General features: G+C 48.7%; 1 protein-coding gene across 4 annotated transcripts in view; it reads left to right on the top strand.

Moving 5' to 3' along the window:
• The window catches only part of gatad2b (GATA zinc finger domain containing 2B), a 57,165-nt gene that overhangs the window by 29,466 nt on the left and 481 nt on the right, over positions 1–27,218 (top strand). Inside the window, exons 2-13 of one of the 4 annotated variants that reach the window (XM_086193595.1) lie at positions 2,648–2,694; positions 3,060–3,168; positions 3,268–3,651; positions 11,557–11,686; positions 12,476–12,607; positions 14,752–14,880; positions 18,560–18,724; positions 18,875–19,244; positions 21,068–21,270; positions 21,424–21,534; positions 22,248–22,455; positions 23,619–27,218. The exon at positions 23,619–27,218 is cut by the window's right edge and continues 481 nt beyond it. In XM_086193595.1, coding sequence (XP_086049721.1) covers positions 3,113–3,168; positions 3,268–3,651; positions 11,557–11,686; positions 12,476–12,607; positions 14,752–14,880; positions 18,560–18,724; positions 18,875–19,244; positions 21,068–21,270; positions 21,424–21,534; positions 22,248–22,455; positions 23,619–23,755 — 2,025 coding nt within the window. In that variant the 5' untranslated portion in view covers positions 2,648–2,694; positions 3,060–3,112 and the 3' untranslated portion in view covers positions 23,756–27,218. The other 3 variants (XM_086193596.1, XM_086193594.1, XM_086193598.1) reach the window with 3 other exon arrangements.

Below are 27,218 nucleotides of genomic sequence, written 5' to 3'. Positions count from 1 at the left end.
CGGTGTTCGCTAAAGCATCTTTACTTATGGCTGTGTAAGTTGCGGTCACTGACGGTGAAGGTAGCGTTAAGCTCCCCGCTCCTGGTTTTGTGGTGGCTAGTTTTGTGTTAACTTTGATTGCTCCCGCCGGGACTGATAACATTGCTTGGTTTCTCATTTAATTCCTGCCTGAGCATTCACGCGGTGGCTGATATTTTTCAGTTTCTCTTGATTGCCTGGAACCTCTGCTGGTGAAGGCAGATGTTTGCTCCCTTCCCTCAGTTGAAGTATTTCTCTGCTAAATACCATTTGCTGCTATGGATGGTTGCCATTGTGTGTTGGCTGTGGGACTCCCCTGCAGGCTGGTGATGCTCATGACCTCTGCCCGGCGTGTCTCGGTCTTGATCATCTGAGGGAGGCGATGTCTGACAGTCCATGCTTGAATTGCAGCTACATGCCGCATGCGCTGAGGGCTGCTAGATTGGCCCAGGCAGTAGGTGGGGGCCATCCCCCTTCCTCAAGTCAGCTGCCTATGGCTCTTTACACACGCTCAAAACACAGGGTTGAGTCTGCTGCTGCTGCTGCTGCACCCTCCAGGAAGAAGGTGAAGTCAGGACACAGGATTTCTTCTGAGGTGAATCCGACTGTCTGCGGAGTTGGCTGAGATGAGGTCTCTTTTGCAAGCTGGTCACTCTGATCCTCTTTTGGAGGCCGCAAGGGCATCAAATCCACCGATGCCCGTGTTGGATCCATGCGAGCCTGTCCATCAGTGCAGTCTCGTTCTACTGGCAATTATGGTCCTCAGGGCTCCATGCAGAGGTAGACTGGGGATTTTTGGGGCGTTGCTCACGTGCCCCCCAGGCAATCTCGAGACCCGGGCCCTCGAGCCCCAGGCTCTGCCTGCCACTAAACCTCGAACCCTGCCCGCCATGCCCAGGGCCCTTAGGGGTCAGGGGCCGGCCGTCGGATACTTTTCCCACCAGTAGCTCGATTATTGGGCAACTCCTGCTTCAGACTCTTGGGTGCTTTCCACCCTGTCCCAGGGGTACAAGCTTCAGCTCCAACGCCGGCCCTCTGCATCCAGCCGGGTCAAAATGACCTTCAGGGACCCAGCAAAAGCCACAGCAGACCAGGAGTTAGCCACCCTCCTGGCCAGGGGCGCAATCGAGGCTGTGGACCCTCTGTTGCACCCCAGGGGTTTTTATTCCACGTACTTCCTTGTCACAAAGGAAACGGGAGGATTTCGTCCAATTTTAGACTTGCGGGGACTCAACCACTACATGAAGGTGTTACCCTTTCACATGTTGACCACGACGGAGGTTCTGTGAGCTGTTGCCCTTGGAGAATGGTTCACATCCATAGACCTGAAGGATGCCTACTTTCATGTCCCCATCGCACATCACCACAGGCGGTTTCTGCGCTTTGCCTACCGTGGTCACCACTGGCAGTTCAGAGTGCTTCCATTCGGGCTCTCCCTCTCGCCGAGAGTGTTCACCAGGTTTGTTGCAGCAGCCCTTGCACCTTTGCAGGCTCAGGGCATGAAGATATATCCATACCTGGATGACTGGCTGATCTGTGTACCATCTCGTGCTCAGGTGGCCCAGGACACAGCCCATCTGCTCTCTCATGTGGCCCAGTTAGGCCTCAGGGTCAACATGCAGAAAAGCTGCCTGGAGCCCTCTCAGACCATAACCTTCATTGGTGTGACACTGGACACAAGGGCCATGAAGGCTCGCCCTTCCCCTCATCGCGTGGACGATATTCTCCAGCTTCTTACCCTCTTCCGCAGCGGCAGGTTACTGCCTTACATCACTTTTCTACATCTCTTGGGCAAGCTCACATCGGCTGTTGTTCCCCTGGGCTTTACTGTCGCTCTGCCCTTTACAGAGGTGGTTGAACAGCTTCACCTCGATGCCAAGCGGCACAGACACCTGAAGCTCGGGGTGTCACAGCAATGTCTACTCTCCCTGGCTCGGTGGCGGGACTGGGCTTATTTGTCCAGGGGCATCTCTATGGGCTCCATCCCATTCCAAAGAGAGGTTGTTACCACAGATGCCTGCCCCATGGGTTGGGGGGCAGTGTGGCAGACCAGGACAACGAAGGGACGGTGGTCTGTGCGGGACTGCTCAGAACACACCAATGTGCTGGAGCTGCATGTAGTGTGGTTAGTTCTCAGGCACTTCCTGCCACACCTGGGAGGAAAGCACGTGCTTGTGTGGTCAGACAACACCTCGGCTGTCTTCCACGTCAACCATCAGGGTGGCACCAAGTCTGCACGGCTGCTGCAGGTGTCCCAGCACCTCCTGACATGGGCAGCCCCCCGTCTGAGCAACCTGCGGGCAATGTATGCACCAGGAGGGCAGAATCAGCTTGCAGACCTCCTCTCCCGCCTGAAGCCACCACCGGGGGAGTGGCGCCTCCACCCAGATGAGGTGCACACAATCTGGGACCTCTTCAGCAGGGCAAAAGTCAATCTTTTTGCTTCGGAAGATATTGCCTCTCCCGGGTCACCTGGGGGTCACAGGTGACATTGTTGGCATACATACTCGGATTGCGCATGCGCAAAGGGAATATTCAGTGCTTTAAGCACCGCCCTCTGGAGGTCATTTAGGATTCATAGAACCACAGTTACATTAGTAACTCTCCAATTACTGTGTAACCCTTGCAGTGTGTAGCAGTAGAAGTATTCTGATTTGACTTCTCTCCACTCAGAAGGTAGGAAGAAAAGTGCAGGTGAGCAGATATTTCCACCTGAGTGTTTCATCCATGTTGGTGTCTGGGACTTTATAACTCTTAATCTCTCTTTTGCTGAGTGTCACATCTCTTCTGTGTGCCTTTATCTCTCCTCTCTCCTTCACAGTATAATTTCAAAGTAAAGATAAAGTAAGGAAAAAGTTTCATTCACACAACCCTTGTTGATAACATGGTAATGTCAGCGTACTGTCTGGAATCTTGGCATGTGGGCCTCCATATTTTAATGGTTTGTCTCAGCTGATTTGTTTTTCATCTGGTCTTGTTTTCAGTGGGATTACAGATTAATTTGCTTCATAAATCAGTTTCTTCTCTTTTTTCCTTCCAAGAATGTTGGCTAATACTGAGAAGTCAGCTTCTGTAAAAGCGAGGCCAGAGGAGGATGCCGTTTAACCAGTTACATGCTGTACAGCAGGGCTCCTCAAATATTGCAGCATGGTAACTGTACTAATGAATCAGTACACATTAGTACTCTGTATAACCCTGAGAGCTGAGGTGTTTGATGGAGTTTCTTGTTGTGTCTCCTGTCTCCTCCAGGATGGAGCAGATGTCTGAGGAGGCGCTGAGGCTGAACCTGCTGAAGCGTGGCCTGGAGTCACCCAGTGAGCGAGACGAGGCGCTGGCCAAGCGCCTAAAAATGGAGGGCCACGAGGCAATGGAACGCCTCAAGATGCTGGCACTGCTAAAACGTAAAGACCTCGCTGACCTCGCAGCCCTGGAGGTCGCAGGACCTCTGGGAGATGGAAAAGGCCCAGGAGCCAGCAGTCTTCACCACCCGAGCCTGATGGGTGCTACAGCTTATGAGGAGAAGCTCAACGGAAGTCTGAGACTGGGAGGGCACGGCAGCCATGTTGGACCTAGTAAGAATGGGAAGGAGAACATCATGGATGAGCCGGTGGACATGAGTGCAGGAAGGAGATGGTAAGGATACAGTATTTAATCACACGAGTAGTGATGCCCCCAAAACTAGTATTCTAGTGGCACCAGAACCGTAGTTGTGACTTCACAATGATTGAATCATATTTACACCACCTGTTATTGTTCTCCTACTTTTAAATAATGTGTATTTGTAGGAAACCATAATTAAAAAGCAGATGAATTTACCACACCACTTAGTAGGGATGGTTACTAAGGCCCAGTGTTCATTGGTACTGGTACATGTTTGGGTCGAATCAAAGTACCAATATGCTCTTACACAAACTGTGCCATTATCAGTTTTTATGAAATGTAACATTAATTCAACTCAATATAGCTGTCCATCACCCACGAATGATGTTGAAGCTGAGATAAACGAGAACATTATTAACCTACTTGGAGGGGCAGGGTTAAATCCAGAAGTTGGTGGGAGTCAAACCGGAAGTGGATGTGGCTTAGCATGGAAGAGTGTGTTAGTTGGGAAATTGGATTCAAGAAATTAATAGGGACTTATTAGAAGTTGTTACGTTTATTTTGAATCATTTTAAAAGCCTGAGATGAAGCTTCAGATGTCTTTGATCAGCAGAGCAAACCAACTCTCACCAGAACAGCTCAGACGGAGCTTCTGCTGCCTGACTGGTGATGTGGAGCAGATCCTGATGCTTGTTCAGTGGCACTGCCAGACACGTTAGACTCTCTACCATTGAGGAGAGAAGAAATTCACATAGAATAAAGATGAAATTAAATGAGAGAGAGAATGTGTTGGACAAAAAAGTAAAGAGGGAGTGTTATTCATTGGCAGGTCAAATGATGGTGGGTTTGTTCATCAATGTGTAGATGAACTGACTGTGTGTGTGGGTCTGGGGATGATGCAGGTCTCACTGCTTCTTTAATCAAAGTGCCTGGTTGTAACCCAACAGGTGATCAGATGTACAAAACAAGGCTGAGCTTCATCGAGCCGTGTCTCAGCACTGGGTCAGCTGACCTGAAGCTCTCTCTTTGTTAGTTTCCAAACAGAAGCAGGTTGGTAGAGGAATGAACCCTGAACAGCGAACAAATAGCAGGGAAGGAAGAGAATCCTGGACTCAGAGAAGTTGTCTCCACACTCGACCAGGAAACTGCTCTCTACAGAGCGATGATGGAGGCAGCTGTTGCTCTGCATGTGACTGGCAGGGAGGCTGTCTATCAGAGAATACTGTAGGACACAGACACCCAATGAGAACCTTCCCTCCTTGAAAACACACCTGAATACACATAATGACACATTGTTACTCGGGTATTACTCAGCCTCGGTACGACCGCTATATCTGGACCAGATTTGTTTCACCCGATAATTCAACTCATCCCGAGTTGGGGCTGCTAGCACCAGGGTTAGACAGGAGTAGCTGGGGAGCTAAGGCTAACACAGCAGCCACGCAGACATGTGTAGCACCTCAAAAAGACCCTCTAACAGCCTCTAACGGTCTCTCAGTGATCATTTGGCTTGTGAATGCAGCTGAGGTCACACAACAGTCGTGCGTTTGGTGGTTTTATAAGGTGGCATCGTGCCTATGACCTCAAGACTCCCAGGAGTTCAAAGCATAGCATAGTGCTATGAATTAACATGTAGCATTAATGAGCTGACCTGCTTGTTCATAAAATTAATCTATTCTGTGTCTCACTACAGAAAATACGCAGCTGAGAACACCTTTATTGTTGATGTAGCTGTTAAATCCATCCATCCATCCATCCATCTTCTTAAGCTATCCGGGTCGGGTCGAAGGGGCAGCAACCTAAGCAGAGACACCCATACTTCCGTCTCCCCTGCAACTTTGTCCGGCTCTTGGTGGGGGATCCCCAGGCGTTCCAGCTGAGAGACATGGTCTCTCCAATGTGTCCTTGGTCATACCCCAAGGCCTCCTACCGCTTGGATGTGCCCTGAACACCTCCCCAGGGAGGCATCTGAGAGGCATCCTGAACAGATGCCCGAGCCACCTCATCTGACTCCTCTTGATGTGGAGGAGCAGCAGCTCCACTAAAAGCCCCTCCCAGATGGAGGAGCTTCTCACCCTATTTCTACATTTAAATCAAATGAAGTTAAAACGTGAATACAGCCAGCAGGAGAGAGGAAACCTATGATTCCGTATCATCGCCATGCCATCTGTTGTAAATGTTGGCCTGTCCTTGTGCTGGTTTGTTTCCCCTTAAGACGAAATCAAGTCAAGTCCAGTGAGGTGTCTGTCTCCAAATCTGTCCATCCATCCCTGTTGCTTCCCTCCATGGAGAGCAGAGTAGAGCGGGTCTAGAACCCCCCTCCTAGTAGAGCGGGTCTACAGCCTCCCTCCTAGTAGAGTGGGTCTACAGCCTCCCTCCTAGTAGAGCGGGTCTAGAACCCCCTTCCTAGTAGAGCGGGTCTACAGCCTCCCTCCTAGTAGAGCGGGTCTACAGCCTCCCTCCTAGTAGAGGGTGTCTAGAACCCCCCTCCTAGTAGAGGGTGTCTAGAACCCCCCTCCTAGTAGAGCAGGTCTACAGCCTCCCTCCTAGTAGAGGGTGTCTAGAACCCCCCTCCTAGTAGAGGGTGTCTAGAACCCCCCTCCTAGTAGAGCGGGTCTACAGCCTCCCTCCTAGTAGAGCGGGTCTAGAACCCCCCTCCTAGTAGAGCGGGTCTACAGCCTCCCTCCTAGTAGAGCGGGTCTAGAACCTCCCTCCTAGTAGAGCGGGTCTACAGCCTCCCTCCTCGTAGAGCGGGTCTACAGCCTCCCTCCTCGTAGAGCGGGTGTAGAACCTCCCCCCTGGTGGAGCAGGTGTAATACCTCCACCCTAATGGAGCAGGTGGAGAACCTCCCTCCTTCTATGAACAAGAACATCTGAGACAGCAGAGATGAAAACCTTCCTTTCCCAGCAGGAAGGTGGAGCAGATCCAGGATCAGTGCTGACGGACCTGCTGGAGGGAGAGAGAGACAAAGATGGCGAAGAGACAGAGACAGAAAAGAGAGGACAGAGACGGGAAGAGAGAAAGAAGGGGGAGGGAGGGAGGGAGGGAGAGAGGAGGACAGAGACAGAGAAAGGCAGGAGAGATTGATGGACAGATGGGGATGTGAACAGGCTGGAAGGACAAAGACGGCAACAATAACAACTAACTACCTGTCACGTGACAAATCAGTCACATGTCATCACTTCGTCACCTGTCCAGTAACTTTGTTGTGAACAAATTGTGACTGGTGGCAGCCATCTTGCTCTCCATGCTCATCTCTGCATTCTTCTCTTTAAAACAAATGTCTGTCAGAGTAAATTCTATTAATTTCTCATTCAGAAATCAGCCCTATTTTCACTTAAATGTCAGACTTTTCACCTGCACTAAGGCGCCGGCAAAAACAAAAAAAATTGCAAGCAGCGTTGTTAGGGCCTGAGCCCCCGCGCGGCCTGCGGCAGCGTCCTTGACACCAGCCTGAATCCAAGGGTGTCTTGGTCCAGTGTGGAGGCCTTGTAGTTTAGGAGATAGAAGCCTGAGTCTGATCAGAGCTTGAGAGCAGAGCTGAGAGCTGGCCCTTTAAGAACCCCTCCCCCACTGCTCTGTCTTTGATCTGTGCTAGAGAGAGAGCAGAGCTGAGAGCTGGCCCTTTAAGAACCCCTCCCCCACTGCTCTGTCTTTGATCTGTGCTAGAGAGAGAGCAGAGCTGAGAGCTGGCCCTTTTAGAACCCCTCCCCCACTGCTCTGTCTTTGATCTGTGCTAGAGTGGAGAGCAGAGCTGAGAGCTGGCCCTTTAAGAACCCCTCCCCCACTGCTCTGTCTTTGATCTGTGCTAGAGTGAGAGCAGAGCTGAGAGCCGGCCCTTTAAGAACCCCTCCCCCACTGCTCTGTCTTTGATCTGTGCTAGAGTGAGAGCAGAGCTGAGAGCTGGCCCTTTAAGAACCCCTCCTCCACTGCTCTGTCTTTGATCTGTGCTAGAGTGAGAGCAGAGCTGAGAGCTGGCCCTTTAAGAACCCCTCCCCCACTGCTCTGTCTTTGATCTGTGCCAGAGAGAGAGCAGAGCTGAGAGCTGGCCCTTTAAGGACCCCTCCCCCACTGCTCTGTCTTTGATCTGTGCTAGAGTGAGAGCAGAGCTGAGAGCTGGCCCTTTAAGAACCCCTCCCCCACTGCTCTGTCTTTGATCTGTGCTAGAGAGAGAGCAGAGCTGAGAGCTGGCCCTTTTAGAACCCCTCCCCCACTGCTCTGTCTTTGATCTGTGCTAGAGTGGAGAGCAGAGCTGAGAGCTGGCCCTTTAAGAACCCCTCCCCCACTGCTCTGTCTTTGATCTGTGCTAGAGTGAGAGCAGAGCTGAGAGCTGGCCCTTTAAGAACCCCTCCCCCACTGCTCTGTCTTTGATCTGTGCTAGAGTGGAGAGAGAGGAGGAGCACCAGAATTGGAGTGTGGAAAAGCTGAATAAGTCGGCATACGTTGGTCAAAAGTAACACATAATACCATATTTTTGTCGGGATTTTTGTCAGGAATGTAGTGGTGTGTTTTTAAAAGCTGTGGGATGTATGGTGTAGACGTGAGAAGCATTAGTTTGACAGTATGTACCCTGAGAGGACGCGGTCTCCCCATAGACTTCCATTGTAAGCGTGAAACGTGTCTCCCCCACTTTGAGGGCTTATAAAATCCAAACCGAGCGATTCATATACAATTCTTTAGCAACTTGTAATCAGCACAGTTGGGAGAGTATTGTATGAAAATTTGGAAGTGATGCCATTAACGGCCTCGGAGGAGATAGATTTTGTTTGGGGAGTAAAAAAAGTCCTTTTTTGGACAGTTTTGTCCAATTTGTGGACATTCTGTTGTAGATAGGTGAGAGGTCAGAGCATATGAATTGTTGGTCTTGATAAGACGAGTCCAACGGTGTTGGTCCCATGTTTGTGGGACATTTGTGGGAGGAGTTATAGTGCTCCAAATTATAAAAAAATTATCTTGTAGTTGTGTGGCTCCCTAGGTGGCTCTATAGACTTTTGTGGTGTTTTTCTTTTTGATTAGTGAATGTTTAGCCAGACTGGACAGTTGTGCCGAATTTCAGCGAATTTCATGCATGTTCAGGGGGTGAAATTAGATTATGCGCGTTATGCTCATAATGCTCATATTATGCACGCTCATTGACAGCAAGAACAGTCCAGGACCAGGTTTTGAATGGGTGTGTATGTGAGAACCGGCTCCGGGCCGTCTGGCCCAGTTGCCTCATGGGTGTTGGGGGGGGGGGGGGCATGTGACACTGTTTAGTGTGTTTTTTAGTGCTGCTAATGTGTTGTTCTGCCGAGCAAACATAATAGGGTCTTCGCCTGAAGTACCTTCAGGCTCAGGCCCTAAGGCTCAGGCCCTAATAATGTTGTGGCAAGCCACAAATTGTCCCATATTTACATTTTTTTTTAAATTTCTAATGAATGTTGGAAGATTTGAAACCCTGACCCATCACGACCCTCAAAGTATTATCAAAGGAGATGTGAGAAGCCAGTGTAACAGGTGACATCATGGAAAACCTCCTGATTGTTGGCATGAATGTTGTGTCTGTTGTTGTCCATCCTGACTCACCGTCTCTGGTGATCCTCCTCCACGGAGGACATGTGACTGCAGAGACCTGGGTTGAAAAGTGTAATTATTGACTTGTATGGGGAAATCACATTCCAAGATGCATTTAAGTCCACCTGGTAGCTCAAGTTACTGCTGGTGTTGAAGCGAAACTCATCAGAACATCCACCTGTGACAGATTGAAGGCTCTAACCATTCGCCTGGCCACTGTCAAACCATGAACAAAGAAATGATCAACATCAAGTTTAGACCCTGGGGAGCTCCCTGTCTCCTGCACACCAGTCTCTGCAGGTGAATGTGTGACGTATCATTTTGGTGCTCTTTCATGATGACACGGAGCTGTGTGTGACCAAACAGGTCTCTTGCTACAGTTCACGAGATAATGTCATATCTCTGTGCACAAGCATCTGCTCGGCGTGACGGTGGAGTGATGGAGACACAGCCAGCCCAGATCTTGGTGGAATGAACTCGAGGCTCCTGATCACTAAGTGATCTGTCCCCTGCCATTCACTCTGTTGCTGTGTGTGTTTTCATTATATCATAAACAATCAAGCTGCAGTTGGGAGTGCAAATGTGTCGCTTGTGGGTTCAGTGTTCAGTAACTTATGGTAGAGGACAGGTGTGTACAGTATAGCAGTGTACAGTACCATACTGGTGTGTAGATTGGAGTGCAAGAGTGTACAGAAACATGCAGTAGCATACAGGTGAGTTAAGTTGCATTCAGGTGTGAAGAGTACAATAAATTACCCTACAGGTGTGTTTAGTAGTGTACAAGTGCGTTCAGTAGTGTACAGGTGTGTTCAATAGTGTACAGGTGCGGTCAGTAGTGTACAGGTGTGGAGAGTATGATACAGTAGTGTACAGGTGTGTTCAATAGTGTACAAGTGTGTTCAGTAGTGTACAGGTGCGGTCAGTAGTGTACAGGTGCGGTCAGTAGTGTACAGGTGTGTTCAATAGTGTACAGGTGCGGTTAGGAGTGTACAGGTGTGGTCAGTAGTGTACAGGTGCGGTCAGTAGTGTACAGGTGCCGTCAGTAGTGTACAGGTGCCGTCAGTAGTGTACAGGTGCAGTCAGTAGTGTACAGGTGTGTAGAGTACGATACAGTACTGAACAGGTGCGGTCAGTAGTGTACAGGTGAATAGCACAATACAGTAGTGTACAGGTGTATTCAGTGGTATTCAGGTGTGAAGAGTACAATACAGTAGTGTACAGGTGTGCTCAGTAGTGTACAAGTGTGTTCAATAGAGTACAGGTGTGTTCAATAGTGTACAGGTGCGGTCAGTAGTGTACAGGTGTGGAGAGTATGATACAGTAGTGTACAGGTGTGTTCGATAGTGTACAAGTGTGTTCAGTAGTGTACATGTGCGGTCAGTAGTGTACAGGTGTGGTCAGTAGTGTACAGGTGCTGTCAGTAGTGTACAGGTGCAGTCAGTAGTGCACAGGTACGGTCAGTAGTGTACAGGTGTGAAGAGTACGATACAGTACTGAACAGGTGCGGTCAGTAGTGTACAGGTGAATAGCACAATACAGTAGTGTACAGGTGTGTTCAGTGGTATTCAGGTGTGAAGAGTACAATACAGTAGTGTACAGGTGTGTTCAGTCGTGTACAAGTGTGTTCAATCGAGTACAAGTGTGTTCAATAGTGTACAGGTGCGGTCAGTAGTGTACAGGTGCGTTCAATAGTGTACAGGTGCGGTCAGTAGTGTACAGGTGTGAAGAGTACGATACAGTACTGAACAGGTGCGGTCAGCAGTGTACAGGTGAAGAGCACAATACAGTAGTGTACAGGTGTGTTCAGTGGTATTCAGGTGTGAAGAGTACTATACAGTAGTGTACAGGTGTGTTCAATAGTGTACAGGTGTGGTCAGTAGTGTACAGGTGTGTTCACTGTACCACCAATTATCTATAAGAGTTGATGACTTCACCATTATTCTCGTCAGAATAAGGAACCCCTTGTACTAGAAGGTGTGTCCATCAAAGATTTGAATATTACTGTGCAACCCTTGCAGTGTGTAGCAGTAGAAGTATTCTGATTTGACTTCTCTCCACTCAGAAGGTAGGAAGAAAAGTGCAGGTGAGCAGATATTTCCACCTGAGTGTTTCATCCATGTTGGTGTCTGGGACTTAAAGTCACTGCGCCAAGAGTTTATTAAAAGGTGGTGTTTCCATTTCCAGTCTGGCACCTTTGCTTTTTCCCCCCCAAAAAAGCACCTCAAACCACCATAAAACCTTTTTAGTGAAATTGTATGAGCTTGTGCCTTTAACCTTTTCTAATGTGTCTGAGCTACGTCGATGGAAACCAGCTCGACGAGCTGGGAGTCCAGCACGGAGTCTCAGGCTCAGAGTTCAGGTTCATCCTTTTTGTCTTGTTTCAGCGATACGGACCACGATAGACGAACTCCATCTCCAGACATCATCATCCTGTCGGACAACGAGGCATCCAGTCCCAGAACGACACCTCGCCCTGAGGAGCGCCTCCACCACGCCAACCTGGACATGTTCAAGGTACAACTATGTTCCCCCCCTCCACAGAGGACTCGCTGATTAACATGTTGGGAGTCCAGACTGTCAAAGACACCTCTTGATTGGATTAATCAAAGTAATTAATGCATTAGTAGACATTAGAGAGCTGCGCTACAGGAGAAGCTGAGTGATGCAGAATGATGAGTCATCAAAACTCATTTCTAAGATTTAACTTTTCCTTTCAATTAAACACTGAACTCAGTTGTGCACACTTGTCAACATTCTGCAAAATTCACTTTTTTGAATTCGAACTCGCTTGTTCCTGTGATTCGTGTTGATCCGATGATGTCATTTAAACTGGTAATTGGGTCAGTCTGTGAGGAGAGGTTCTGTTTTATGAATGCAAGCTGGTTGGAAAGAAGAAGAATTATAACCAAAGATGTCTTTCCATTTCACTTGGCCATTTTGTATGTTTTTGTTTTTGATGAATTTACTGTAGTTTTGGGGGCCGGGCTCTGCTCTTAGTTCTCTCCTGAACTGGTGTTCCTCTTACTGGATGACCCAAGGACCTCCAGGGGCCTCCAACGGCCTCCAACGGCCTCCAAGGGCCCCAGAGTCTGTTCATAGCACTGTCAGCTGTTTCACTTCTGAAGAGTTTGCAAACATCTGCTGTAATTTCTTTATCTTCTTTTTCAGCCTCTTATAGACACCAGTTAGCTTGAACATCATGTAACATTTAAATTTCCCAAATCAAGACTGTGTGTGTGTGTGTGTGTGTGTGTGTGTGTGTGTGTGTGTGTGTGTGTGTGTGTGTGTGTGTGTGTCTTCCAGGGTAAGACTGGTGAGGAGAGGCAGCAGATGATCAAAGCTCTGAGGGAGGAGCTTCGTCTGGAGGAGGCTCGTCTGGTGCTGCTGAAGAAGCTCCGGCAGAGTCAGATGCAGAAGGAGAATGTGGTGCAGAAGGTTATTACCCATCACACCCTGCCTCCACTCCTAAAACACACACACACACACACATACCTCTCTATGTCCTTCAATGTGACGCAGCACTCATATAAGGCGACAACCCTCATGCAAGCACCACTGATAGGAGCGCGAGCAGGTCATGCTGCAGCTGCAGAATTCGGTCCAGCAGGAGAAATCTACTCTGAACTTATAGGAACATCTACTTTGATCCTAGGCGGCACGGGTCCATCTGGTTCTATCTCTGGGTTCTCTGTCAATCACACTTCAATTCCAAGTTTACCTGTTGGTTGGTTAGATTTGTTGGTATTTAGCTGCATAGATGAAATATAGTGCACCAGTCACGTGACTGAACACGGTTAGTCCTACTGCATCCACTGGAGTAGAGGGCGACGGCGCAGGACCCCTGGCATGATTAGGTGCAAAGGGTCTGTTGAACTCTGGAATAAACGTGATTACCTTTGGCTGTCAAAGGTCAATGACCTCACAAAGGAGTTGTTTGTCTGTCACTCTAAATTTCAGGCACCATTTATGACTAAATGTCACACAGACTTTTATTTTGACAATTCAGCACCATGCTGGTAACACCAAAAGAGACGAATCACCATTTCTTTTTTAATAAGTCCCTCTTGTTGGTTGTATTTAAAGACTGCAGCACATGCAGTATGTGGACAAGCACTGATGTGCTGCTGCTGGACTGGCAGAGTTCGACAATCGTGAACCAGTCATTCTGGTTCTCCTTCATACTAGAACCCTGGCAAGACGACCACAAATGACCAGGACAAAGCACTACACCTCGCTGGACCAGAGGCAGTGCAGGGCCGTGATGTGGGGTTTATTAAAGTTGTAATTACACAGTAAGAACCCATTGGTAAGCACAGACGGAGTTGCTGCTGTGGGTGAACTGACCTGCTCCGCTGATGTGGCCTGTTCTATCCATCAGTCAGTATTTATTTATATCGCGCCAAATTACAACAAAGCCATCTCAAGGCCCTTTACACAGAGCAGGTCTAGAACCTCCCTCTTTAACTCAGGTCCAATGTTCCCACAGTAGCAGCCCTCGGCGACACTGGCGAGGAAAACTCCCTTTAACAGGAAGAAACCTCAGGCAGAACCGGGCTCAGAGTGGGCGGCCATCTGCCTCGACCGATTGGGGTTGAGAGGGAGAGGAGAGAAATGGAGTTTGGTGGAGGAGAGAGATGGAGAGGCAGAGAGAAACACAGGGCCAGGGCGAGTGAGTAGTTGGTCCAGACAGGAAGTGATCAACCCAGCGTCTACAGCCCCAGGTGACCTGGAGGGTGAGAGCAGACACCTCCAGGAAGAAGTTGAGGTTGATGGATGATTGACACATGAGGATGTTGTGGATAAAGATGGAGAGAAAAAGAGAGGAGGAGAGAGAAGCCCAGTGCATCATGGGAGATCCCCAGCAGTCTGAGCCTATAGCAGCAGATCTAAGGGCCAGCCTAAGCAGTCCTGACTATAAACCTGATCAACAAGGAGGTCTTAAGTCTGCTCTTAAACATGGGGGGGGGGGGGTTGGGTCCTGGACCGGAACTGGGAGACGGTTCCACAGGAGGGGAGCCTGATAGCTGAAGATTCTGCCTCCCATTCAGCTTTTAGAGACTCTGGAACCACAAGTAGACCTGCATGCTGGGGCATAGTGCTCTGGTGGGTTCATAAGGAACTAGGACCTCTTCCAGATATGATAAAGTCTGACCATTAAGAGCTTTAAAAGTGAGGAGCAGGATTTTAAACTCTGTTCTCTTTACTGGAAGCCAGTGTAGTGAAGCTAAGGGGTGATGTGGTCTTTGCTCCTGGTTCCTGTCAGGATGCCTGCAGCTGCGTTCTGGACCAGCTGGAGAGCCTTTAACCACTTGTTGGTGCAACCTGATAATAAAGAGTTACGATCGTCCAGCCTAGAAGTCACAGATGCACTGACTCATTTTCACCTGGAGACAGAATGTTTCTGATCTTAGAGAAACTGTGTTGATGGAAAAAGGCGGTCCTAGAAATTCCATTGATGTGTTTTGACTCTGCATTCTAAGAGCGATAAGTGTATCAAAGGTTTACAGGGACGCTGGGATCACTCAGGGCTCTTCTTCATAAACACACAATTGAGCCACTGTTGCTGCTTGTGTGTGCAGGTCCCCGTGGTCCAGAACGCTGCCTCCTCTGTGCAGCCCCCCCCCATCCACAGCTCCTCTGGCCTGGGGAAGCTGCCAGTGCGGCCCGGCCTGCACAACCCGGAACCCCAGAACCTCCGCACTGCACAGGTGTGTGTGTGTGTGTGTGTGTGTGTGTGGGTGTGCGTGGGTGTGTCTGAATTTGTGCGTCCGTGTGGGTGCGTCTGAGCCCTGCAACCTCATCTGGATCCCTTCCTATCAAAAACCACCATTAGAATTCTCTCTTCTTGGGCCAATAAGGATTTCCTTTATCCTCTCGGCAGCTGCTCCCAGTAATGTAGCTCCTGATTGGTGCTCATATTTAATGACGTCACGATTGCAGAATGAGCCTCAGTAGCAGTAATGAAACAGAACAAGAGGACGGACCACCAGAGTTTCTAGATGGAAATGATGTTCTTGCTCTTCTTCCCACTTGATTTGACACGTGATGGCATCCAGTGTTTTCACACACTGATCGGCTGAAGACCCTTGTCTCTTAAACTCTCTTGAGCTTCACACAGACACACAGATACACGCACACACCCACACGCACACACACACACACACATGCATACACACACTGGCATGCATACACACTGGCATGCACACACTCTGACATGCACACACACTGGCATGCACACACTCTGACATGCATACACACACTGGCATGCACACACACACTGACATGCACACACTCTGACATGCATACACACACTAGCATGCACACACACTGACATGCACACACACTCTGACATGCATACACTCTGACATGCATACACACACTAGCATGCACACATACTGGCATGCACACACACTCTGACATGCACACACACTCTGACATGCACACACTGGCATGCACACACACTGACATACACACACACACTCTGACATGAACACACCCTGACATCAAACACACAAGGGCATGCACACACACGGGCATGCACACGCACTGACATGCACACACTCTGACATGCATACACACTGGCATGCACACACACACCGGCATGCACACACACTGACATGCGTACACACACTGGCATGCACACACACTGATATCAAACACCCACACGCACACACCCACACACACATGCATACACACAATGGCATGCACACACTGGCATGCACACACTCTGACATCCATACACACACTGACATGCACACACACTGGCATGCTCACACTCTGACATGCATACACACACTGACATCAAACACACACTGGCATGCACACACACTGACATACACACACTCTGACATGCACACACACTGACATCAAACACACACTGACATGCACACACACGGGCATGCACACACTCTGACATGCATACACACACTGACATCAAACACACACTGGCATGCACACACACTGACATGCACACACACTGACATACACACACACTCTGACATGCACACACACTGGCATGCACACATACTGACATGCACACACACTGACATCAAACACACACCGGCATGCACACACACGCTGACATGCATACGCTCTGACATGCATACACACACTAGCATGCACACATACTGGCATGCACACACACTCTGACATGCACACACACTGACATCAAACACACACTGGCATGCACACACACTGACATCAAACACACACTGGCATGCACACACACGGGCATGCACACGTACTGACATGCACACACTCTGACATGCATACACACTGGCATGCACACACACACCGGCATGCACACACACTGGCATGCATACACACTGACATCAAACACCCACACGCACACACCCACACACACATGCATACACACACTGGCATGCACACACAGTGGCATGCACACACACTGGCATGCACACACTCTGACATGCATACACACACTGACATGCACACACCCTGACATCCATACACACACTGACATGCACACACACTGGCATGCTCACACTCTGACATGCATACACACACTGGCATGCACACACTCTGACATCCATACACACACTGACATGCACACACACTGGCATGCACACACTCTGACATCCATACACACACTGACATGCACACACACTGGCATGCTCACACTCTGACATCCATACACACACTGACATGCACACACACTGGCATGCTCACACTCTGACATGCATACACACACTGGCATGCACACACTCTGACATCCATACACACACTGACATGCACACACACTGGCATGCACACACTCTGACATCCATACACACACTGACATGCACACACACTGGCATGCTCACACTCTGACATCCATACACACGCTGACATGCACACACACTGGCATGCTCACTCTCTGACATGCATACACACACTGACATGCACACACCCTGACATCAAACACACACTGGCATGCACACACACTGGCATGCACACATACTGACATGCACACACACTGACATCAAACACACACTGGCATGCACACACTCTGACATGCACACACTCTGACATCAAACACACACTGGCATGCACACACACTGGCATGCACACATACGGACATGCACACACACACTGGCATGCACACACTGACATCAAGCACACACTGGCATGCACACACTGACATGCATACACACACTGGCATGCACACACACACTGACATGCATACACACACTGGCATGCACTCACACACTGACATGCACACACTCTGACATGCACACACACACACGTGCGCCTGGTTTGTGCAGGTAAACGAGTGAGAAAGTCGTTTCAGGGGTTGATCCCTGCGGCTCCCACAGCTCCGTGCAGTGGACCACAGATGTGGTCCTGGATCTGAAATGGTCTCTCCAGGGGTACGAACCCAAGACAAAGCTGGGACATCAATGTACTTGGGCGCATGTACATGTCTTACACGTTCCTGCGTCATGTTCTTCAAATGTTGGGTTCTCCAAATTAACCCTTCAAATATTTTCTTCAGACTTGATGCCAATGTGATGGATGTGTGCAGCATATGAGCTCAGGTTACAAATCAGCTGAGACTCTGTGTGTGTGTGTGTGTGTGTGTGTGTGTGTGTGTGTGTGTGTGTGTGTGTTGGATGCCTTTGTTCTTGCATTACGTCGCCCTGCTCCTCCATGATATGTTGAGATTGTATTAAATATTCATTTTATCTGCTGTGTGTGTGTGTGCGTGCACGTGTGCACACGCGCTGGGGGGCTGTCTGATGCGCTTCCTGCTTCAGCCAGCTGCTGCTGCCCTCTGCTGGCCACAATAGGCAGAATATCCCTGGAAAAATTCCCTTGTGTTGCTGGGCTCCCCTCAGGCGTTTCTGTCTGCTCACCTTAAATCTTAGTTTATAAATCAACATCAGCAGGATTTGTGACATCATAGCTGATTTCATCACTGCTACTGTTGAATGGATACTGAGTACATAACATACATGAATGACACTGTTCAATGGAAGGTGAAGAGCCAGATTTGCCTGCTTGACTCATCAGCCTCATAACTGCAGTGGTTGATTTTTCTGATGATGTTAAAGATTATTCATTAAAAATTGTTAATCCTTGCTCAAGACGTTTAAAACAACACCACTGCCATTCTTTTTATAACAAATATCTATTTGTGAGCGGCAGATAGAGAGAGTGGCACATGGAGACTTCAAACACTTGGAATGTCCTTTTTCTGCACGGCACTTGTTTCCATAGGAAATATTTGCAGTGAAATAATAGGAAATAGAAGTAAATATAGTTATGATTCAAATTTGAGTATTTAAGGTCTCATCAGCACACAAAGTGAATTGTTTTGACCTAGCTAGCTATGCTGGTCTCACACTTTCTTTCACATAAATTACTATATCTTCTGTCTGTCTGCAGGGTCACACGGTCATCAGGTCAGCAGCTAACGCCAGCCTGCCTCCCATGCTCATGTCCCAGCGGGTGATAGCCCCCAACCCCGCCCAGCTGCAGGGCCAGCGCCTCTCCTCCAAGCCGGGGATGTCCCGCTCCAGCGGCATGGCTAACCCCGTTAGTTACCAGCAGGTAGGGTCCCTCCCCCCCTCACAGCTACCAGCGGGCAGATCTCCACGCCCCCAGCTTGGTGTTGTGAGCTGTGGTGAGACATGGTGAGGGGAAGGTGTGAGAGAGGGAGTGAAGGTATCCTCTGTCTCAGTTGATTGTGTCTCTCTACAGGCCAGCCAGCAGGTGGCAGCGTCCCAGCGCTCAGGTTCCAGCGCCATGTACATGAACCTTGCCCACATGCAAGCGGCAGCAGCAGCAGGGGCCGGCAGCGTGGCGGGCAGCCTCGGTGGAGCTTCAGCTGTCAGCCCGTCCACCATGTCTGGCTCGGCCAGCGGGGGCGTGGGCTCCTTGGCCGACCAAGCCAGCAGCCAGGCAGCAGCCAAGCTGGCATTGAGGAAGCAACTGGAGAAAACCCTCTTGGAGATCCCCCCGCCCAAACCCCCCGCCCCACTCCTCCACTTCCTGCCCTCCGCCGCCAATAGCGAGTTCATCTACATGGTGGGGCTGGAGGAGGTGGTGCAAAGCGTCCTTGACAGTCAGGGTAAGCAGCCGGCACATTGCCCTCCAAGGGTGGAGGTCAGTTATTAAAGTAACCTTAATTGGAAAATAATGGACATTATTTTTCAAGTGGACAATTAACTACAGATGATTAGTACTAACTACTGCTAATGAGTTTTAACTACAGATGATGCGTATTAACTACTGTTACTGAGTATCAACTACAGATGATGAGTACTAACTACTGTTAATGAGTATTAACTACAGATGATGAGTACTAACTACTGTTAATGAGTAGTAACTACAGATGATGAGTACTAACTACTGTTAATGAGTATCAACTGCAGATGAGTACTAACTACTGCTAATTAGTATTAACTACGGATGATGAGTACTAACTACTGTTAATGAGTAGTTACTACAGATGATGAGTACTAACCACTGTTAATGAGTACTAACTACAGATTAGTACTAACCACTTTTAATGAGTAGTAACTACAGATGAGTACTAACTACTGTTAATTAGTAGTAACTACAGATGATTACTAACCACTGTTAATGAGTAGTAATTACAGATGAGTACTAACTACTGTTACTGAGTAGTAACTACAGATGAGTACTAACCACTTTTAGTGAGTAGTAACTACAGATGAGTACTAACTACTGTTAATGAGTAGTAACTACAGATGAGTACTAACTACTGTTAATTAGTAGTAACTACAGATGATTACTAACCACTGTTAATGAGTAGTAATTACAGATGAGTACTAACTACTGTTACTGAGTAGTAACTACAGATGAGTACTAACTACTGTTAATGAGTAGTAACTACAGATGATGAGTATTAATTACAGTTCATGAGTAATAATCACAGTTGATGAGTGTTCACCTCAGTTAATGTGTATTCACTGTAGTCAGGAGTAATGATCGTAGTACTTGGTGCTACTATGAGGTATTTCAGTAGGGACCTTTCTAAGGCTCATGGATCCTTGCTAGTGAGCACAAACACAAGGCTTTTCTGCTGCAGGTGATAAACACTCACATCACTATTGCACACTGATGACATCACTGCTCATATCCACGAGTGTGTGTGTGTGTGTGTGTGTGTGTGTGTGTGTGTGTTTGTTTTCCTTCACAAACCATCTGAAATTTCAGCACAGGAAATATTCAAACAAACGGTTCTGTTAAACAACCTCAAGATTAATAAGTCTGTCAGGTGCGAGTGAATGCACCGAGAGTTGGCTTGTCTGTCGTGGCTGGTGCCTCATGATCCAGTTACAACGTTGAAATATATGAGATTACAGTTGCAGCTATAAAGTGGAAGTAGTGCAGATGTGTGACGTGTCCAGCTGGCTGAAGGAGTGCAGCAGAGGGAGACCTAGTGGTGGTGCAGGTGTGTATCAGGTGTGTGTGGAGTGGAGGCGGAGCTTCCCCACCTGATGGATGTGGTCAGATACAACATTTACCTGCCGGCTGGCCAATTATCCTCCTACATCTATGCACCTCATTGGGCAGATGATCATTTGGGATCCTGCGTCCCTCAACCCTCTGCTCAGGGACCACGGGCCTGAGTGGAGCAGCTGGCCACTCTGAAAGTTACGAAGATATTGACGATAAAACTTGAGGTCATTCTTTTGGAGAATGTCATTGCTGGCACAGGGACATCCCTGTTCCTGTCGGGAGGCTGGGGGCTCAAGCCCAGTCAGTAACAGTCAGGGAAACCTGACCGCCAACTCCAAATGATGTGTTCAGGCCTCCTCGGATAAAACTAGGAGGATAGGAGTCGTATCGTTACTGTGTACTGTCCTGCATCAGACATGCTCCATGCTCACCTGGCAGGGGGTTCAACTGGACTTGTGTCTGCAGGTAAACTTCGAGGGACTCTTTCCCGCATGGAGCCCTTCTTCTGTGCCCAATGCAGAACTGACTTCACCCCCCACTGGAAGCAGGAGAAGAGTGGGCGGATCCTCTGTGAGCAGTGCATGATGTCCAATCAGAAGAAGGCTCTGAAGGCAGAGCACACCAACCGGCTGAAGAACGCCTTTGTGAAGGCCCTGCAGCAGGAGCAGGTCAGCACCCCTCACACTCATTCATCCAGAGAAATGTGTTTTTGCTGCAGTTTCAGCAGTTTCCTGGCTGTCTTGGGTGACTATTTGTGAGAACAGAGGCTTCCATGCTGCGGGGTCAGTGCACTGCTCTGAACGTGTGTGCTTCCATCTTAGGAGATTGAACAGAGGCTGCAACAGCAGGCGGCTCTGTCCCCCAGTTCGGCCCCTACTGGCCCCAACGCCTCCAAGACTGACTCCATGATCCGACATCACGCCCTGCGCCAGGTACACTGCAGCGCACTCTAACCTGCAGAAATCTCATTGCTGACACCATCTGCTTTCAAATTTAAGTTGTTTGATGTGTTTTTCCAGTAAGTAAAGAAAATTCTTTTAGACTCCCTCTGCCTCATGAAAACACTGCACCCCAAATATTGTTCATTTCTAAAGTTTTTCCTGGATATGTCCATCCTCCCAGTTTGTGTGCTCAAAGTTACAAGTTTCGGCATCACACCTACAAACAAGCTGTCACCACACATTTGACGTGCACATGCATGTATTCACTCCTAGTTCCTCTGAAACTATCCCTTTTAGTACCGTCCCTGTCAGTGGACGTGAGACTGCTCAGCGTTGGTGAGCAACCAAATTAAGCAACCATGAGCAGCAAAGGTTTGAGAGTGGAGGGGGTCCTGCAGTCACTGGCTGGATGGTGGGGTTCACTCCACTGCCCACAGACACAAGCAGAAGCATCCACACACTTGAGTCCAGAACCATTAGTCATGAATGTACCGATCCATGTAGTGTTTTTAGGAAAATCCTACATGTTCTGCCTTTAAGTTTGTGCACCTGTGTGTCTGTGTGATGTATTGTTACCTGTCAGTCACATGCAGGGAATAAAGGCATGTGAGTGGCACCGCATCAGTCAGAACACATCCATGAACTGTGTTAATGGTCCAAGCTGGTGTCTGTGTTATCTAACGGGATGTTCCTACCGTTCTCAGGCTCCCCAGCCTCAGGCCTCTCTGCAGAGGGGTCTGTCCAACTCTGCACGAGGCGTTCTGTCCAACTTCGCCCAGGCGTCCCAGCTGTCGGTGGCCAGCAGCCTCATGGGGATGACCAGTGCAAAGCACTGTGGTAGTGGTGGAGGCAGCAGCAGCAGCAGCAACCGACTGCAGCACGACAGCCGCCGCCAGATCTACAACATCCCAGGTACATGTAGTTCATGTGTACTGCGGACCTTGTCTCAGTCCTCACCTGACTGCATCTGTGTGTGGTGTGTCATGTGTCGATATCACATGACTGAAGGTCTGCCGGTCTGTGGACTGATACCGGTGCTGATACGTTCGACAAAGGATAGTGAAGGAATCCAAAACTACATTTGAGTTTACAGTTGTGCTTTTAGATGCAGTATTGCTCAGAACACACTCACGTAGAGTGATGCTGTCTGTCACGCTTAGTTGAAGTAATTCATTGCACAGTTTGCAGTGATTAATGTTAAAGAACGGTGCGGCTCCTCTGTCTTGTTGTGCGACCCGAGCTCTGACGTCGTTGAGTCAGAGGCGTCTGTCGCTTGCCCTCCATGAGCTCTCACCTTCAGTCACACTGGCCCTCCTCTGTCAGTCGCGAGTAGAAACCAGTTCACACCGGAGAGCCTCGCCATCATCTTGCTGCTCTGGTGTGATTCATCAAACCAGTTGCACAGGAGGAGTTGGCGTTGGTGATTGTGGCGGTTAAAGACAATCATCATGTGAAGACTACGCCCTCATAAATTTTCCATGCACAAGCCCCGCCCCTGGAGTTGAGACAGGGCCAATAATGATCGAGCTGAGAAGAGGAACTTCTCTGACCTTGATATTGCCGCCATCATGTCAGTCCATCAGCAGAACCAAATGCTTTTATGTGACAGACTTAAAAGTCAGAAAAATGTGGCTCAGAATAAATCGTTGCTGGTCAGTGGAAAGCTGCAGCGGTAGATCCAGAGCTGTGTCAGAGAGTCAACACTGAACTGCTCCCTCTGCTCCGGTTCTACAGCCCGTATCACACTCCTTATTCCCCTCACCTGAGAGCTGGACCTGAGAGACTTGCACTCCTTTACTGGGGGTCAGGACTCGCTCCCTACCTGAACTGGAAAATCCATCATTTTCCTGTGGAGAGCCGTGACCTTTCTGGACTCCTCCTCCATCCCACTAACCCTTCAATACAGTTATTATTTGACCTGAACAGCTGCGACTGTTGAGGGCTCGTTAAATATACACACAAGTACTGTAATACTGTGTTTTTGTCATGTGTACACCTGACAGTATTGTGTGTGTGTGTGTGTGTGTGTGTGTGTGTGTGTGTGTGTGTGTGTGTTTGTGTGTTTGTTCCCACAGGTTTAAATATTGCCTATCTGAACCCAGCGGCGGTGGGAGCCCACAAGAGCTCGAGCTTAGCGGACCGGCAGAGAGAGTACCTGTTGGACATGATCCCACCTCGGTCCATATCGCAGTCCATCACTGGACAGAAATGAGCCCTAACCCCCCCCCCCCCCCCCCCCCGGCCCCGGCCCTTCTGAAGCCACGCCCATACCATCCTCGTACCCCACACTGAAGCACTCCCAGATCAGCCCCCCCCCCCACCCATCGCATGCAGTGCCCATCAGTGTGCCTACCTTCAACCCACCCATCAAAACCTACCCAGTCACACAAAGACACTAAAATGTCAGTGCATCTCAAATTTTCTTATTCTAGCAAAGATTCTTCTTGGTCAGCATTGTTTGACAATTGTAATTCCCATTATTATCGCTGTTGGTAGCACTATTATTATAAACGCAACTACCTTTCTTGCTTCAGTTACTCTTACTCATTATGCTTTTTTATTTTAGAGTTCATGTTATGTTTTATGTAGGCAGGTGACAGCCAATCAGTGTAGGCTGGCTTTAGGCTCTGATCATAGAGGACTTTTTGTTTCTTCACTCAATTATGAAGCTTAGATGTGAGTATTGCTAGTAACAGAAGATCAACAGGGTGCATTCTGGTTGCTATGCAACATTAAGTTTCAAAACTTTAAAGCTTTGTAATAAGTGTTAGTTGGCTAACTTGAAGTAACAAAGTGAAAATATTGATAGGAACAATGCTCCGCTCTGCTTGCTCTTCTAAAGAGGACGAAGAGCTCGTTCTAAAAACGGAGGGTGGGGGGGCGACAGAGCACCCACAGCTCTATCATCTCATGCGAGGGACCATTTCAGCTCACATTCTTTCACCTGTGAGTTCAGGGCTGCTGCCCCCACCGAGGCCAATGAACCACAAACGACTGACAGACATCTTCAAAAGATCCCAAACCTTTTCCCTTCCGCTCCCGTCGCACCGTCATCAGTCTCCTCGTTTCTGATGTCAGCCTCTCCTGCGTCACGTCTCCATACCCGCTAGATGGTTTTCACGGAAATTCTCCTAGTTGTACCGAACAGCACTGATGGCCGTTGGCTAAAGTCAGCGCCGACGACGTCCCGGCGCCGACGACGTCCCAGCTGTATCTCCAGCAGAACAATATGGACTCCAGCCTGGAGACAGACAGGATGTCCTCACAGGGAGGATGCTGGTCTCACTCGGAGAGAAGTTGATTGCCCCCCCACAGCCCATCTCACTACCTGACCCCACCCCCCACCCCCTTCGGTTCTCCAGTATGCACAGACTGAACTCTTCTACCCAGCAGCTCCTCTTTGACATCACACGTTCTCTGGACTTGGCTGGCGGTGGTAGCACATCGAGTGCAAGCCAGCTGCAAATTCTGTACCTACAAACCTTGAAACCTGGCTTCATTTTCTCGTTACATTTGGGTTTTTAGACTTTCTGATGGTTGCCCCCACCCCCAACTCCCCCCCCCCCTTTTTTCTTCTTTTTGGTTTGTTTGTTTTTGCGGCGTCTCCTGATGAAATGATGGCATACCTGAGAGGTATTTGCCTAAGGAGACGATAATAATCAACATAGCTCAGAACTATTGACATACCTGTATGGATGATGTATAGATACCTAGCTTCAGAGAGAAGAAGGATGTGGATTATATCTTTTATGGGAGAGACATGGATCAATCATTGTGTGCACATTGCACACAGGTCACCTCACTCCAGAGGAGCACTTTGCATATTTCCAATTGGGGAAAAAAATTTAAAGAGGAAAAGAATGTTACAATTAAAAGTCCTTAAGGTGTGGATGCTGGCTGCCGGCCCACCAGAGTCGAGGGAGGTGTTCTTGAGCATTGTGGATTGCATCAACGTTTGTGTGACTGGCCGATGATCGGTTTCATTCTAATGTTCTTGGTCTCTGTTCGTGTTGGACCTCACGCGTCCGTGTCCACATCCTGCCGTCAATAAGTGATGCTAGCTTCAGGAAGGGTGCGAGCATCGGTGATGAAACAGTAACTCAACCTCGATGATCAAGCAAGTCATTCTCCATCCTACCTCACATCTTAACAGTCTGAACTCGAGGTCTTTGGACCAAATCAAGCCCAGAACAGAACCAACAGCAAGGCTCCACTTGAATACAGAAGCAGGACTAGATTTTCATATCTGGGGGGCCAAGACTGCTTGAGTTTGTGGCTGTTGCCAGAAAACCATAAACTATAAGGCCAAAACAACAATCACCACCTATCAGTCAGTAACCTGTGTATCTGCCTGATGCTCACTATTTCCAGCAAAATTCCAAGTTTTCATACCCAAATAGATGTAAACTCCCTACTCCAGAAACGGATGCCTGTGAAAGCATATGAATCTAAAGATCTGCACTCTTTCATCGAATGAGGAGCCGTTCACCATTTGGACCTCATAAGACTGAAAGCGGTTCTGGTCTGATCAGGTCCTGATGATCTCAACGGTGTAAATGAGCAAAAAACACTGGATCCTTGCTCGTATTCACATCGTCAGTGGCGTATTCCAGAGGAGCGAGCACCTCAAGGGAGCGGAAGTACTGCAGGGACGCCTGCCACAACGTGCAGGTGGCAGTGCTGTAGTCTACGAATGCCAAATATACCTGGAGATGTACATCAAATGCATCGCCCACCTCTGACAAACAGCTTACAAATGTATGGTGTGCGGTGATTAAGGGGCAAAACCAGAACATGGAACATGTCATTTACTCCAGAGGTGACTCCAGTCACACAACTTTTGATTGTAAAATCTTCCCAAAAAGCAATAGAAGTGCTCAATCAGGTGCTTCTGGTGCTGGATCAACAAGAAGCATCTCAATAGCTCAGTCAGTTTCTAATGTGAACCTTAACAAATATGCTTAACGTTAGCTCACCTGCAATAGCTGCACGTTAGCCTGCTGTTAGCATGACGCTAGCTTGATTGGACTGGTGTTTGTGGAATTTTCTTTAAGATGAGTGTTTTCCAGGACTGGTGTTGCCGTAGCGACATGTCACCACTGGCTGGTTAACCTTAGACCAAGAGAAAGTGGAAACGCATTTGGAGGACGGCACTTGGTCTCCACTTGGACTTGACCCCAAAAACTTGGTTTTGAAAGAAAAGGTGTGTCAGCATCTTTGTTTGATCCAGTAGCAATAATAGTGTCCATCTCCCTCCATCTCCTGTGAGCTTCTGAAGGAGGAAGATCAAGCAGAGTGGCACGATGACGAAGGTCAGGAACGATAGAGGTCAGTCGAGCATCTACGCAATCGTGTCAGTGAGTTTGAGACCTCCACTGCACTAGTTTTGCTTGCCCTTGTCAGCTTGGCTCAGGATTGGCCAATAGAGACGTATGTTATGTTAGTCCCGCCTACAAGATTCCGCTCTATAGAAAGAGAAGCTTTCTGGTGGGAGTCGATAATCTGTTTGTGTCTGATTGCACAATGAAGATAAAAAAGTTGCTCTGCAGGGCTGAGTCAACGTGCAGTTTTATCCCAGAAGGTTTGGTGGAAGCGGATCTGTCCCAGTTTAGAGGACAGAGCCTCGTCAGCTGTCACCCTGAAAGGCTCCTGAGTGACATCGAATGTGTTCAAGA

The sequence above is a fragment of the Aulostomus chinensis genome, chromosome 22 (assembly GCF_037954235.1).
Source record: "Aulostomus chinensis isolate RoL2024-O1b breed Wild chromosome 22, RoL_Achi_v1.0, whole genome shotgun sequence".
Lineage (NCBI taxonomy): Eukaryota > Metazoa > Chordata > Actinopteri > Syngnathiformes > Aulostomidae > Aulostomus > Aulostomus chinensis.
Note: the sequence above shows the minus strand (reverse complement) of the source record. Positions and strands in the feature narration are given on the sequence as shown.